The sequence below is a fragment of the Panulirus ornatus genome, chromosome 20, assembly GCF_036320965.1.
Source record: "Panulirus ornatus isolate Po-2019 chromosome 20, ASM3632096v1, whole genome shotgun sequence".
Classification (NCBI taxonomy): Eukaryota; Metazoa; Arthropoda; class Malacostraca; order Decapoda; family Palinuridae; genus Panulirus; species Panulirus ornatus.
This window is the reverse complement of record NC_092243.1, coordinates 78,102,404-78,119,578: the sequence shown is the minus strand read 5'-3', so window position 1 is coordinate 78,119,578 and position 17,175 is coordinate 78,102,404. Positions and strand designations below refer to the sequence as shown.

Genomic DNA, 17,175 nt, shown 5'->3' with positions numbered 1-17,175 from the left:
CTCAGCTTCAAAGGAATCGTTATGATTTTGATGAATTCTTGCAGTATGCTTGACCAGAGCCTTAAAGTTGGTTATATCATGAGAAGTTCCTACATCTATAAAGTGATGAACAAGTTCATGGTTCCCACATCTATACAGTGATGGAGAAGTTGTGGGTTCTTCTATTCATACAAAATGTAAGTATAAAGGACAAGATATCAAAGAACTTATAGAATAAGCTTTATTTTTCTTTTTAAGATGAAAAAGATTTTCAGTACATATATTACAACATTAATATCCATACAATTAGTTATTTGTATTTAGGTATATATTATACATTTGGTGAGTCACACGATGGGTGGGTGGGTCAGAGACTGAATCACACCATAATTTCATAAAAAGTTATTAAATATTTCCCAGCCTTTTTGGCAAAGCACAATGGCCTTTCATGCCAGGAACTATGTAAGCACGATGAGCCAATTACCCAGGTATATATGTATTGAGCAGTTCTGACACTAAAACATTTTGTCTTGCTTTCTGGGACATCATAACTGTTATATGATGAAATTTATGGTGATTTGCTATGTACAGGATATTCACAGAAGAAAAATGTGCATGAGGTCAATATCATTTTGTCTCATATGTTCCTTAAGGTTTATATATTCCCCTTCAGCATGAATGGCGATGCTGTTTCTAGATTTGTGCGAAAAAATTTCATCAAGATATAATATGAGTATTGCAAGGATCTGTTAACCACCCCTAATTTTGGTATGTGCTGCAAATATTTTCTTTAAAATTATACAATGGTTTATTTTTCATTGTTTGATTACTGATGTTTGCACAGAGAATTAGTAATCTTGTAGTTTACACTCTATTATCATTATAACAGGTGACCAATTTTATCAGAATTATCATCTAATCTCTAATGTGTTTCCTTGTTGAGTGTTGTATTCATTGACACAAATGATTTATAATAGAGTGATTGCATTTATGCATATATGAATGGTGGGGAAAACCAGAAGTATACTATGATCCAAAAATGAAAGTGAATATGATGAATATTTGCAGTATGACATATATATATATATATATATATATATATATATATATATATATATATATATATATATATATATATATATATATATATATATGGCCCTAAATGATGATTATGTTACTAAAAAATTATAGTAATGGCCATGTAAAGATGCCAGATGACATCATGATGGTGAGACTCATGTCAATAATGGTAATAATAATTATAACTAATCATAACAGTTACTGTAAAAAAAATATGATTTTAGCCACTACCATTAATAAAACTATAAGCACCAACAATTACACTACTGTTACTGCAGCTCAACTAGTCATACTTGTGATACAAACCAAAAATTTATTAATATGAAAGGGTGATGTTAAGTTTCCAGATCTTTAAAAACTCATAATCTCATAGACTGAGTTCTTTTCATCTTCTTGTTAACCTCTCATATCTCACAGTTTACGGCCTTAACTATGAAAGTCTTGCTGTATTAAAGTCAGAGTCTGGCCTAGCATTGTTAAGATGAGAGTCACTCCTTGTCTAGCAGGTTTGTACCTCTCAGTTCCAAAGGAATGAACTGAACAACTAAAGAAAGCTCAGCACATTCCATGATTTGACTACCAAACATTAAATTCAAATAAAAGTTATAAGATTAATCATTGGTCCATAAAGTCATTGAGGAGGAATATGATAATTTTTAAAAGCTATCTATAATGAAAATATATAGATTATCAGAATTATTATTTCTGTGCCAATGAAACTAATTCATTCAGTTATAAAACAGTGTAAGTATTTTATAATTAGGGTAACCACAGACTCATCCTCTCTTATCATTGGCTGGTTGTGTCCACATAGTTCCTGACTTTTGTTTACAATACAACAACCATAACAAAATCTCTATAATTCTTCTGCCTCTTTGCAATATATAGAAAAACTAAACTCACTTACTAGATGTTGGTCACCAATTTAGTGTGTTAGAATATTTTCTATGATGTGATAAATTTAGACAAATATCTCATATAAAAGGAATAATGAAAAGATATATATACATATCCAGAAAACCATATCATTAGTATTTCTTTAACATGTGTCAGATGAATGAAAATTCTTGAAAGCAAACAGTTTACAGTGAAAAAGTACTTCTACTGAAATCTTGCCATTAATCTTTTGAAATGAAATGTATCTGTTAAAGACAACAGGAAAGAGGAAACTCGTATCTAATATGTTAATTCTTTGATTAAGTTTCCATCTTAATGGCAGAATAAAATTAATGAGGTTTTGCTACAGGCTGTAAGAAATTGGCAAATGCAACATGCACAGAGATTTTCAGCACTCAGGTGATTCCTTTTGTGGTACATAACCATAATGTTTCATCACACACTCTGCCTCCCAAATATAAGATGCTCTTGAAGAAATTTACTCAAATTACATGAAAGAATAGTACTTCTAGTTACTGTAATTACCATCATTTCATGTTATCTTTTATTGTAATTTCAAAATTCTGAAATACTTTTATCAGTATTATCCTCAGTTCCATCTGTACCTGCCTGTGCATCCCTATGCATGTTACACCTGAGAAACATCACATCATTCTTGGTAAACCTGTCACATCACCTGAGCTTCAACTATCATTTATGAGTAACCAGAACAAAAGATAAAAAATAACTATCACTTGACTCCCTTAATCAGACATCTGGAATCTTACAGTATGAGGCTAAGAAGAAATTTCCTCTAGTTCAAGATTTACAACAAAATCTAGTGAAAACCTTTCAAATATACTAGTTATAACCTTGCTCAGCAGTATGTACGGTATGAATACATAATAGAAAGTGTTTGTCTGAAACAGAATACTTACTAAATAGAATTTTTGGATAATTGTAACTGATGTGAATATTTTTGTTAAACGACTTACACCATACGAGTGAACATCACTGTGTTTACATAATTCATTCTGCATGATTCCAAATTTCTGTTCCAACTTCTACAATACTCATTATAACATGATACAAAAGTTGGGACACGAGAAGTCATTCTTGGTTATGTATAACACTACCATCTCATAAGTAATCCTCTTCACATCCACGTCTTTCACCACAAGCTTCTATAAAGGAAACATACAAAAGGCACCAACACATAGGACTCTCCTGAGACATGATGCTACAAGGTAGCATCTAGAGCTTATCAATTGGTAATTCACTTATAGGAATGTTAAGTATGTAGCCATAAAGGCCTTACACTTTGGTGCTTTACCACCAAAGGGATATGACAATAGAACTAAAAGTATGGGATGCACAATGTATATGCTGAAAATGAATGAATATATATATATAAATAAATATATATATAAATATATATATATATATATATATATATATATATATATATATATATATATATATATATATATATATGTTTATAAAATGAAGGCTAAAATAAAATATTTCCCTTCTTGCATTACAGGATTTAGAGTCATAAACAGCGGCAACTGTGTCAATCTCTATACCATGGCTGTTGTCTCATGTGAGAGAATACAATTCACTCAATTTTATATTAAAAACTTATTTCACTTTAATCATTATAACACAGCTCAAATGAACATCTATAGCCACGAAATGAAGGAATGAGACAACTGCTTGGCATTCTAATAACATAGCTAAGCCTCTGATATGAATGAAACAGTTTTAATGGTCAAGAACATATGAAAAAATCGGCACCCCTTCTCATGGCACAACTGCTTTTGATACAAATAATTTACACTCCCTGTAATTGACTTGTTGACAGCATAACAATATGTGTACCAGAATTAGCACTAAGGAAAACTTACAGGGCATGAGAAGAAATGGAATCAGCATTATAAAATGTAAGACCCGTTTCTCTGTTTACCTACACAAGAGCTTGATGTGCAACTGAGCTCAAGTTGTGACTGTTTGGTGGTGACTGAAGAGTCCCAGGAAGCAGAATTAGAAGCCATCACTAAAGGTTCTACAGAGACATTTTCTGTTAAGCAAAGAAAATGTTTTCATACCAGTAATAACTATATGGTTAAATAGAACCTGATGATGTCTTATATGTGTCATAATGATTGGCACAACCACAGCCTTAGCCTCTATTCACCCCACTTCCTTTCATTCACAAATGGAATCTGATTTATTTTCTCCATATCTCAGGTAACAAATTAATTTTGCAGAACACTAAGTATAAGACTTTTTTTATGGATACAGCTCCTCTGTTCAAAATACTACATTAAGCACTTCACTTTGAACACAGCTCTTTCTTACTACCTGTTTTCATATGAAACTAAACTTTACAGACTTTCCGACATCAGTTTTTCCTTAAGAATATGCTTTGCACAGCACTGCTCTTCAGCACACAGTAACACAATGCCACAGGATGTTTTTCAAATGTGCATTATCACAGAAAACTAGTATTGGTAATTTGAGAATGAGTTTCACTTCAGACAGTCATATATACTGTCAATGATCTCAGTGTCTGGAACATAACATGTAGTTATCTCTACAACAGTAATGACAGTGTTGCACTTGTTGCCGATGTATTCTGCTTGTCTCTTTTTTCTTATTACCTTTCAACACTGCTGTTTATTTCTTTATCGTACAAAATAATGTCTAAGTTTATCTTCATCCATTTTAGGATGATAAAATCACATTTTCTTCCTATATTTGTGATAGAAATTTGCTGGGAACAAGATACCTTAAGAATTATCCTGGTTATCTTGAGCTCTTCTAGGAACAATTATATATATAATCTGGAGACATCTCCAGCTTCACTACTTGAACTTCAAATCTTAACAACTCAGTTCATGAATAAATATTCAGTAAAGTAAGCTTTGAATAATTACAATCTAACAAGATAGATAAGACCCTATACTGTCATACAAAAATTTATGTACAGCACAGAGCATAAAAATATAAGTTGATCATTTACGTTAAAGACAATTTTATAGCAGATAAATATGAATCATATTTCATTCCTTGATCTAGTAGTCTCTAGCTGCATTTCATATTCTATAAATGAAGACTTGCTATTCCTAATCATGTTACTAAAGGAAGGAGAAAAACATTACAACAAGGATCTAATATGCTATGATGACCTGCATCATCAAGAACAGTCTTTCTGTGTTTCTTTCAACTTTATTCAGTAGCAGTTAATCACTGGCAGGGAGTTTGTTTCTGGAAAAGTCATATGAAGGCTCTGTTCTTAAAATGACTGGCAGTTTTTAACACCTCAGATACTGTACATATGTATGAAATACAATTTTGAAAGCACACTTGCCATTGTCTTGATACACATCAACAGGTTTCTCCTCCCCACAGTTTGGAAGCAGTCAGGTTAGATAAATCACAGCCTCATATGATACAGCATAGTTCTTCTGTGGTATTCCATACCACCTGTTTCCCCTCACCACAGAAAATCCTTCACCTGCATTTCTTTGTTTAACATAACTTTAGCCTAGTTTTTGAACATACTATAAAATCTGAGCATTCTATAAATCCAGACTGGATAATTTACAGATATTTCCCATTTAAAATCAATGCTACTTAGGCCGATGAAGAAATCTGAGCACAATATATGTAAGAAGACGTACTACAATCATGAATCCAATAAGAATGGTAGTGTTGGCCCAGAGAGTGAGGGGTTCTCCTCTCTCTGCTAGGATCTCAGCTGTGGGAATGGAGCGAGAAGTTGTCTTAGAATGTGATGACTCAACACAGCTGCTGAAGCGTGAATTGTCTCTTGAACAGCTGTGAAAAGAGATGGTACAAATGGTTTAGCTATCCCTTAACTGCAACATAAAGGTTGTTTACCTCTTAAGACAAAACAATGTTCAAGTTATAAACCAGTTGACTTTTGCAGCCAATAGCAGGATTCTTTTAGGAGATGTAAAGGAATTGCCTCCTCTTCCATTAAATCCTACATATGATTATACACATCATAAACAGATGGCTTACCACAAATATCCACACAAGGTGGCATACTACAAATAATCAAACTTCATGCTATTTGTCGAGAATTGGTATTTTCCCAGTTCTCCTTTTTTTTCTTTTCCCCCAAATTATTCCTCCAATACTTCCCTAACCCTTCTGAGTAATTTTCTTTGACATTTTGTCAACCCACTATGTTACACTCATATACAAATTTTTTTTTCAAAAGTTTTAGGGTCCACAAGAAACCATTACTGCTACATTTGAATAAGAGGCTGCAGAGAATGTCTTCCAAATTTCTCTCTCTTTCTTTTTAGTATTTTCAACTTCTACCCAACCTCTTACTTTTATGTAGTGATATTTCATCAGAGAATCAATGTATTTCAGAGGAAGTGAAAAATGCTCTAATGCAAAGTGAAGAGTGTGAGGTGAACAAGAGAGTACATAGGGATAACAATGAGTAGAGATGTGGAAGTGGTAACAAAGATGTGAAAGAAAGGATTGAAAATTTTGGATGACTAGTGATTGTGTTAGATAACTGGGAGATGGATATGGTTTGCCCAGGAAGAGGTGGTATTTGGACTGAGAAAGAGTTTTGATGTATAGTAAAAAGGGAGGAGGTACTGAAAGCTTGGCACAAGATGGAATGTGTGGGAGTGTCAAGAGTGGATGAAATTGCAGTTGAGTTTCTCAAGAAAAGAGGTGTTGTGCTTTCACTGTATGCATGGCACAGGGTGAAGTGACAGAGCACAGGCAGGCTACATGTATAAGTATATGTATAAGGTGTTAAGAAGACTGGTGATTGAGATACTGGTGTCAAGCACAGGGCAAAAGAGACAGGGGGTATGTGGGTCAGGTGTTTGTCTTGAAAGATGAGAATTGCTCAGAGATAAAAAGTGACTTGTATGTGGCATATAATAGGAATGACAAAGATGCATTATGGAAGGTGTTATGGACATACAGAGTAAATGGAAGGCTACTAAATGTAATGGGGAGCTTTTTCTGGGATATCAAGGCATGTGTGTGGGTGGGGAGGGAGGGAAGTGAATGGTTTCCATTGAAGATGAGTCTTCATCAAGGATGTATGATGTCACCATGGCTGCACAGTCTATTCATGGATGGGATGGTGGGGGATGTAACTGCAAAGATCTTGAAGCTGTGGGAAGATCTATAGATTGATGGAGATGGCAGGTTGGGAGGGGGTGGATATAGGAGATCAGTCAGTTGCTGTTTGCAAATGACACAGCTCTGGTATCAGACTCTATAGAAAACCCTATAAGCTGGATATAAGGATTGGGAGTGTGTTAAAGGAGACAGTTGAGAGTAAACGTAAATGAAAGTAAGTGAAGAGGACCAGGAGGTGGGGAAGGGATGAGACAGGATGGTCTGAGTGTAAGTTTAAATAGGGACATGAAGGAAGTAGAGGGCATTCAGTACTTGGGAGCAACTGTAGCAGTGGATGGAACCAGGGGAACTAATGTGGCTAATAGGGTAGAATTGGGGAGTTAAAAGTCTTGGATGCATTGTGGAGTCTCTAAGGGCAAAGATGGACCTGTTTGTAGGTACTGTATATTGTATATTGAATGCAAAAGAAAAGAGGGTGGATGCACTGGGGATGATATGCCTGAGGAGGATATGTGGCATGAGGTAAGTTGATCATGCCAAAAACACAACTGTCACAAAGAGGTGTGATGTGAGTAAAGTCTAATTAAAAGGGCCAAAGAGGGTGTGCTGCATTAAGGAGAGGATAAATAAAGAAAGACTGACAAAGAGGATCTATGTGACAGATGTAGTGGCACCAAGGGGTAAGGGAATACTAAGGACGAGAGGAAAGGATAAGGATTTGCCACATCAAGTTCTGAAAATACAGGAGGGTCAGCCTTATGTTGCACTGAAATCAATGGATGGAAAGTTGATAAGACTGAGTTATGGAAACAAATACTGCATCTTTACTGTTTTCGTAAATTTAGATCACGAATTTACTAAGCACCCCTTGTCGTCCCCTAGTGTTTAACACCTCCTCAATTTTGAAAGCACCTACTGGTGGGCAGTAACACCCAGGTAACATCCTGGCCCCACAAAACTTTCCATGGTTTACCCCAGATACTTCACACACCCTGGTTCAATCCACCGACAGCATGTCGAACCAGTACACCACATAGTTCCAATTCACTCTATTCCTTGCACGCCTATCACCCTCCTGTATGTTGAGGAACCAATCACTCAAAATCTTTTACACTCCATCCCTCATCCTTCCACCTCCAATTTGGTTTCCCACTTCTCGTTCCCTCCAGCTCTAACACATATATCCTTTTTGTCAGTCTTTCCTTACTCATTCTCTCCATGTGACCAAAGCATTTCAACACACCCTCTTCTGCTCTCTCAACCACACTTTATTTATTACCACACATCTCTCTTACCCCTTCATTACTTACTCGATCAAACCACTTCACACCATGTGTGGTGGGGTGGCGACGGGAATGGATGAAGGCAGCAAGTATGAATATGTACATGTGAGTACATGTATATGTCTGTGTACGTATGTGTATCTATTCGTTGAAATGTATAGGTATGTATATGTGCGTGTGTGGGCATTTATGTACATACATGTGTATGTGTGTAGGTTTGGGTCATGCTTTTGTCTGTTTCCTTGTGCTACCTCGCTAATGAGGTAGATATTAGATATGACAAAGTATAATACTATAATTTCTTTATATATATATTTTTTTTATCTTACTCTGTTGCTGTCTGCCGTGATAGCAAGGTAGCGCAAGGAAACAGATGAAAGAATGGCCCAACCCACCCACATACGCATGTATATACATACACGTCCACACACGCACATATACATACCTATACATTTCAACGTATACATATATATACATACACAGACATATACACATACATACTTGCTGCCTATATTCATTCCCGTCGCCAACCCACCACACACGAAATGACAACCCCCTCCCCCCATACGTGCACGAGGTAGCACTAGGAAAAGACAACAAAGGCCACATTCGTTCACACTTAGTCTCTATCTGTCATGTATGATGCACCAAAACCACAGCTCCCTTTCCACATCAGGCCCCACAAAACTTTCCATGGTTTACCCCAGATGCTTCACATGCCCTGGTTCAGTCCATTGACGGCACATTGACCCCGTATACCACATCGTTCCAATTCACTCTATTCTTTGCATGCCTTTCACCCTCCTGCATGTTCAGGCACTGATCACTCAAAATCTTTTTCACTCCATCCTTCCACCTCCAATTTGGTCTCCCACTTCTACTTGTTCCATCCACCTCTGACACATATATCCTTTTTGTCAATCTTTCTTCACTCATTCTCTCTAAGTGACCAAACCATTTCAATGCACCCTCTTCTGCTCTCCCAACCACACTCTTTTTATTACCACACATTACTTATTCGATAAAACTACCTCACACCACATATTGTCCTTAAACATCTAATTTCCAACACATCCACCCTCCTCCACACAACCCTATCTACAGCCCATGCCTTGCAACCATATAACAGTGTTGGAATCACTATTCCTTCAAACATACCCATTTTTGCTTTCCGAGAAAATGTTCTCGACTTCCACACATTTTTCAATGCTCCTAGAACTTTTGCCCCTTCCCCTACTCTGTGACTCATTTCCACTTCCATGGTTCCATCCGCTGCCAAATCAGCTCCCTGATATCTAAAACACTTCACTTCCTCCAGTTTTTCTCCATTCAAACTTACCTCCCAATTGACTTGTTCCTCAACCCTACTGTACCTAATAACCTTGCTCTTATTCACATTTACTCTCAGCTTTCTCCTTTCACACACTTCACCAAACTCAGTCATCAGCTTCTGCAGTTTCTCACCTGAATCAGCCACCAGTGCCATATCATCAGCAAACAACTGACTCACTTCCCAAGCCCTCTCATCCACAACAGACTGCATACTTGCCCCTCTCTTCAAAACTCTTGCATTTGCCTCCCTAACAACCCCATCCATAAACAAATTAAATAACCATGGAGACATCACGCACCCCTGCCGCAAACTGACATTCACTGAGAACCAATCACTTTCCTCTCTTCCTACTCGTACACATGCCTTACGTGCTCAATGAAAACTTTTTACTGCTTCTAGCAACTTGCCTCCCACACCATATTCTCACAATACCTTCCATTGAGCATCTTTATCATATGCCTTCTCCGATCCATAAATGCTACATACAGATTCATTTGTTTTTCTAAGTATTTCTCACATACATTCTTCAAAGCAAACACCTTATCCACATCCTCTACCACTTCTGAAACCACACTGCTCTTTCCCAACCTGATGCTCTGGACATGTCTTCACTCTCTCAATCAATACCCTCCCATATAATTTCCCAGGAATACTCAATAAATTTATACCTCTGTAATTTGAACACTCACCTTTATTGCCTTTGCCTTTGTACAATGGCACTATGCATGCATTCCACCAATCCTCAGGCACTTCACCATGAGCCTCACATACATTGAATATCCTTACCAACCAGTCAACAGCACAGTCACCCCCTTTTTTAATAAATTCCACTGCAATACCATCCATATTATTATTTTTATTATACTTAGTCGCTGTCGCCCACGTTAGCGAGGTAGCGCAAGGAAACAGACGAAAGAGTGGCCCAACCCACCCACATACACATGTACATACATAAATGCCCACACACGCACACATACATACCTATACATTTCAATGTACACATACATATACATACACAGACATATATTTATTTATTTATTTATTTATTCTACTTTGTCGCTGTCTCCTGCATTAGCAAGGTAGCGCAAGGAAACAGACGAAAGAATGGGCCAACCCACCCACATACACATGTATATACATACATGTCCACACATGCAAAAATACATACCTATACATCTCAATGTACACACATAGATACACACACAGACATATACATATATACACATGTACATAATTCATACTGTCTGCCTTTATTTATTCCCACTGCCACCCTGCCACACATAAAATAACAACCCCCTCCCCCCGCATGTGCGCGAGGTAGCGCTAGGAAAAGACAACAAAGGCCACATTCGTTCACACTCAGGCTCTAGCTGTTGTGTAATAATGCACCGAAATCACAGCTCCCTTTCCACATCCAGGCTTTGCAGAAGATGAAAGCCAGCAAGGCAGTGGGTTTGGATGGTATTGCAGTGGAATTTATTAAATGGGGGTGACTGTATTGTTGACTGGTTGGTAAGGTCATTTAATGTATGTATGACTCATGGTGAGGTGCCTGAGGATTGGCAGAATGCTTGCAGTGCCATTGTACAAAGGCAAAGGGGATAAAAGTGAGTGCTCAAATTACAGAGCTATAAGTTTGTTGAGTATTCCTGGGAAATTATATGGGAGGGTATTGATTGAGAGGGTGAAGGCATGTACAGAGCATCAGATTGGGGAAGAGCAGTGTGGTTTCAGAAGTGGTAGAGGATGTGTGGATCAGGTGTTTGCTTTGGAGAATGTATGTGAGAAATACTTAAAAAAGCAAATGGATTTGTATGTAGCATTTATGGATCTGGAGAAGGCATATGATAGAATTGACAGAGATGCTCTGTGGAAAGTATTTAAAATATATGGTATGGGAGGCAAGTTGTTAGAAGCAGTGAAAAGTTTTTATCGAGGATGTAAGGCATGTGTACATGTAGGAAGAGAGGAAAGTGATTGGTTCTCAGTGAGTGTTGGTTTGCGGTGGGGGTGTGTGATGTCTCCATGGTTGTTTAATTTGTTTATGGATGGGGTTGTTAGGGAGGTGAATGCAAGAGTTTTGGAAAGAGGGGCAAGTATGCAGTCTGTTGTGGACGAGAGAGCTTGGGAAGTGTCAGTTGTTGTTCGCTGATGATACAGTGCTGGTGGCTGATTCGTGTGAGAAACGGCAGAAGCTGGTGACTGAGTTTGGTAAAGTGTGTGAAAGAAGAAAGCTGAGAGTAAATGTGAATAAGAGCAAGGTTATTAGGTACAGTAGGGTTGAGGGACAAGTCAATTGGGAGGTAAGTTTGAATGGAGAAAAACTGGAGGAAGTGAAGTGTTTTAGATATCTGGGAGTGGATTTGGCAGCGGATGGAATCATGGAAGCAGAAGTGAATCATAGGGTGGGGGAGGGGGCGAAAGGTCTGGGAGCATTGAAGAATGTGTGGAAGTCAAGAACATTATCTCGGATAGCAAAAATGGGTATGTTTGAAGGAATAGTGGTTCCAACAATGTTATATGGTTGCGAAGCATGGGCTATAGATAGAGTTGTGCAGAGGATGTTGGATGTGCTGGAAATGAGATGTTTGAGGACAAAGTGTGGCGTGAGGTGGTTTGATCGAGTAAGTAATAATAGGGTAAGAGAGATGTGTGGTAATAAAAAGAGTATGGTTGAGAGAGCAGAAAAGGGTGTTTTGAAATGGTTTGGTCACATGGAGAGAATGAGTGAGGAATGACTGACCAAGAGGATATATGTGTCAGATGTGGAGGGAACGAGAAGAAGTGGGAGACCAAATTGGAGGCGGAAAGATGGAGTGAAAAAGATTTTGAGTGATTGGGGCCTGAACATGCAGGAGGGTGAAAGGCGTGCAAGGAATAGAGTGAATTGGAATGATGTGGTATACTGGGGTTGATGTGCTGTCAATGGATACACAGACATATACATATATATATTCTATCATACTTGATCACCATTTCCTGCATCAACGAGGTGTTGCCGGGAAACATATACATACACATACATTCATACATGTACATGTTCATATTTGTTCTCCTTTATCCATTCCTAGGACCACCCAGCCCCACATGAAAGAGCAACGCCATCCCCTGCAGCAGCTAGGTAGCACCAGGAAACATACGAAGAAAGGCCACGATCACTCACATCCATGCTCTAGTTTGACTCATGTGGAATGCAAAGAAACCACAGCTCCCTATCCACATCCAGGCCCCACAGACCTTTCCATGGAGAGATAAGAGAGGTGAAAGCAAAACTAGGGAAAGGGGTTGCAAAGATGGATTGCAGTGGTAAGGTATGGTGGCTGGTGACAATCCTGTTTGCAGATGATAATGTGTTGTTTGCTTAGAGTGAAGTGGAGTTGCAAAAGGTTGTAACCATGTTTTATACTGTACGAAAGTGTAGGTGACTGAAGGTAAATGTGGGTAATAGTAAAGTAAGTGTCCAAAAGGAAATAGAGTGAAAGTATAGATTTTGTAAAACCCAGTAGAGTGAAAGAGGAAAGTGAACTAAATTGTTTTATAGATATGAGAGAGAAAGACCTGAAGAGGTGAGAGAATTTAAGTATCTAGGAGCTATCTTGGGTAAGTTTGGTGATGTCGAAAAAGACAAAAGGGAGAGAGCATTGCAGGAGAGAAGTCACTGAGTCCCTAAACAGTGATGTAGAGTAGAGGCTTAAGTATGGAAGTGTAGAAAGGATTGAGGTACAGCATAGTCCTCCTGATCTGACTAATGGACATGGAATGAGTCACAGTGATCAAGAATCCAAGCTGTGGAAATGAGCCATTTGAGAGGAGCTTGAGGTATCACTAGATGAAATGAAGAAAGAAATGAAGGGGTGTAAGAGAGATACGGTATGGCTGGGATTGGAAATGAAATGAATTGCGGAGTGGTAAAGTGGGTGAAACATCATACTTTGGGGCGATATGGACATTTATAAAGAATGCGAGACAGGGATTTTCCAAGGAGGGTGTATGACAATACAATGAAAGGGATGCAATTGAGTGGAGGAGTACTGGAAGCAGAGAAATGGTGGAAGAATGCATGGAATGGTGTATGAGAGGAAGTATGTTAAGGACAGGGATAAGTGGAGACTCTTTACGATGGCCACCCCCTTGTTGGGAGTTCCTGGGGGGAGCAGGCATCAGATACAAATAGATAAAACTAATGTGTCATGAGAATAAGGAACCTTATTTTCATCAATATAGAGCCTTTATGACTTATCAATCCTCATCACAGGTAAGTCTCTCTGATCTGAAGTCTGTAATAACTAAATCAGTTCTTTGTTTTAAGGTTTCATCTGTTTGTGGGGCTAAGCTGTCACATACCTAGTACCTCTTCTGTACATTTGCCTACAATATCAGATACATTTCTCCACCAGAGAAGGGAAAATGGACCTTTGATGCAGGAACCAGTATTTTTCCAGGATGTCTAAACATCTGTATTTGAGGCTAGTTCATCCCTCCAATACCACTGGTCCAAAACTGACTGCTACAGGGTGGAGTCCCCTGACAAACAGATTGCTGATGTGAGTAAGGGGAATGGGTGAACAAGGCAGCAGAATGGGTGGAGGTACTGTGTCAGTCACTGTAGCCCTAGTGACAAGATGTATGAATATTCTTATTTTTATGAAGAGTACTGGCCATCCAAAATACCCTTAGAGAACAGGTTACAACATGATTAGATACTGACACCCATTTACCATGGAAATATGCCCTAATCCATGGGAAAGGGGATGCTCTAGCAGTACAAAAATTCCTGCCAATTCTAAATTAATCACTTGTCATTCTCTTAATGGCAGGATCTCTGGTAGTGGAAATAGTACCTTGAATAATTTTCACGGTAATAAAGGTAATGAACTAATTGTCTTATAAAATATATCAGTAACTGCAGCAATCATGTCATAATACTAAAATAGACCTGTTCAGGTTGCATCAAACATCCATAGTGCTTGGGACCTGGAATTCCTAGATTTTCTACATTTGTGGATTTCCGAGTGAATAAAAAGAAAGCATTTAAAATGTTGAACTTGTGCATCAAATAACTTTCATGGGAATCTTACTATGTAGTAAGAAAGTATTCTTCTTTTGTGCTATCTTTGTCACATTGGATATTTGCACAATGTCACACTACCTATACATTAGTAGGAATAGTAAGATTATGCCTAAAATGAAAAGATTTTTCTTAAAAAATTCTTGGCAAAATTGTCTGGATTTCTGATTTATGGATCTCTGATAACGTACTGTAGATGAAAACTATATTCCCCATGATAAGTACAGTTTACATACCACATAGAGAAAAAAATGAATGACTGTTCTCTTACCTTATCTCTCTTCCATATGTAAACTGAATAATATTCATATTTTGAAAAGCATAGTGAACCATTGATAGGTATTTGGCCCAGGTAAGCCAGGGTGGAATTCGGTGAGCTAGGTATCCTCCAAACAACTGTGTGAAGAGTGTAAATATCGCTGCAATGGTAATACCAACTTGCAAGTCATAACATATTGCTCCTATAAGCAAGCCCACACTCTGTAAATAAAAATACACGGTGAAATCATAGCATCCTGTTATAATGTACACTAAAAACATTTTCTTGCATGACCGTTAACAACTGTTTTCAGAAATGCTGTTGGGTTTTTGAAGCTTAACGGTCTAATATGGTCATTTTATAAATAATAAGAGTGAGTGCTCAAATTACAGAGCTATAAGTTTGTTGAGTATTCCTGGAAATTATATGGGAGGGTATTGATTGAGAGGGTGAAGGCATGTACAGAGCATCAGATTGGGGAAGAGCAGTGGGTTTCAGAAGTGGTAGAGGATGTGTGGATCAGGTGTTTGCTTTGAAGAATGTATGTGAGAAATACTTAAAAAAGCAAATGGATTTGTATGTAGCATTTATGGATCTGGAGAAGGCATATGATAGAATTGACAGAGATGCTCTGTGGAAGTATTAAAATATATGGTGTGGGAGGCAAGTTGTTAGAAGCAGTGAAAAGTTTTTATCAATGACGTAAGGCATGTGTACATGTAGGAAGAGAGGAAAGTGATTGGTTCTCAGTGAATGTTGGTTTGCGGTGAGGGTGTGTGATGTCTCCAAGGTTGTTTAATTTGTTTATGGATGAGGTTGTTAGGAAGGTGAATGCAAGAGTTTTGGAAAGAGGGGCAAGTATGCAGTCTGTTGTGGACGAGAGAGCTTGGGAAGTGTCAGTTGTTGTTCGCTGATGATACAGTGCTGGTGGCTGATTCGTGTGAGAAACGGCAGAAGCTGGTGACTGAGTTTGGTAAAGTGTGTGAAAGAAGAAAGCTAAGAGTAAATGTGAATAAGAGCAAGGTTATTAGGTACAGTAGGGTTGAGGGACAAGTCAATTGGGAGGTAAGTTTGAATGGAGAAAAACTGGAGGAAGTGAAGTGTTTTAGATATCTGGGAGTGGATTTGGCAGCGGATGGAATCATGGAAGCAGAAGTGAATCATAGGGTGGGGGAGGGGGCGAAAGGTCTGGGAGCATTGAAGAATGTGTGGAAGTCAAGAACATTATCTCGGATAGCAAAAATGGGTATGTTTGAAGGAATAGTGGTTCCAACAATGTTATATGGTTGCGAAGCATGGGCTATAGATAGAGTTGTGCAGAGGATGTTGGATGTGCTGGAAATGAGATGTTTGAGGACAAAGTGTGGCGTGAGGTGGTTTGATCGAGTAAGTAATAATAGGGTAAGAGAGATGTGTGGTAATAAAAAGAGTATGGTTGAGAGAGCAGAAAAGGGTGTTTTGAAATGGTTTGGTCACATGGAGAGAATGAGTGAGGAATGACTGACCAAGAGGATATATGTGTCAGATGTGGAGGGAACGAGAAGAAGTGGGAGACCAAATTGGAGGCGGAAAGATGGAGTGAAAAAGATTTTGAGTGATTGGGGCCTGAACATGCAGGAGGGTGAAAGGCGTGCAAGGAATAGAGTGAATTGGAATGATGTGGTATACTGGGGTTGATGTGCTGTCAATGGATACACAGACATATACATATATATATTCTATCATACTTGATCACCATTTCCTGCATCAACGAGGTGTTGCCGGGAAACATATACATACACATACATTCATACATGTACATGTTCATATTTGTTCTCCTTTATCCATTCCTAGGACCACCCAGCCCCACATGAAAGAGCAACGCCATCCCCTGCAGCAGCTAGGTAGCACCAGGAAACATACGAAGAAAGGCCACGATCACTCACATCCATGCTCTAGTTTGACTCATGTGGAATGCAAAGAAACCACAGCTCCCTATCCACATCCAGGCCCCACAGACCTTTCCATGGAGAGATAAGAGAGGTGAAAGCAAAACTAGGGAAAGGGGTTGCAAAGATGGATTGCAGTGGTAAGGTATGGTGGCTGGTGACAATCCTGTTTGCAGATGATAATGTGTTGTTTGCTTAGAGTGAAGTGGAGTTGCAAAAGG

At 38.3% G+C, this 17,175-nt stretch overlaps 1 protein-coding gene across 1 annotated transcript in view; it reads right to left on the bottom strand.

Moving 5' to 3' along the window:
• Positions 1-206: 206 nt before the first annotated feature.
• E23 (Early gene at 23) overlaps positions 207-17,175 on the bottom strand; it is a 200,421-nt gene continuing 183,452 nt past the window's right edge. Inside the window, exon 15 of the mRNA XM_071675333.1 lies at positions 207-5,778. Within this exon, the coding sequence (XP_071531434.1) occupies positions 5,571-5,778 (208 nt within the window). The 3' untranslated portion in view covers positions 207-5,570. The remainder of the gene's footprint in view (positions 5,779-17,175) is intronic.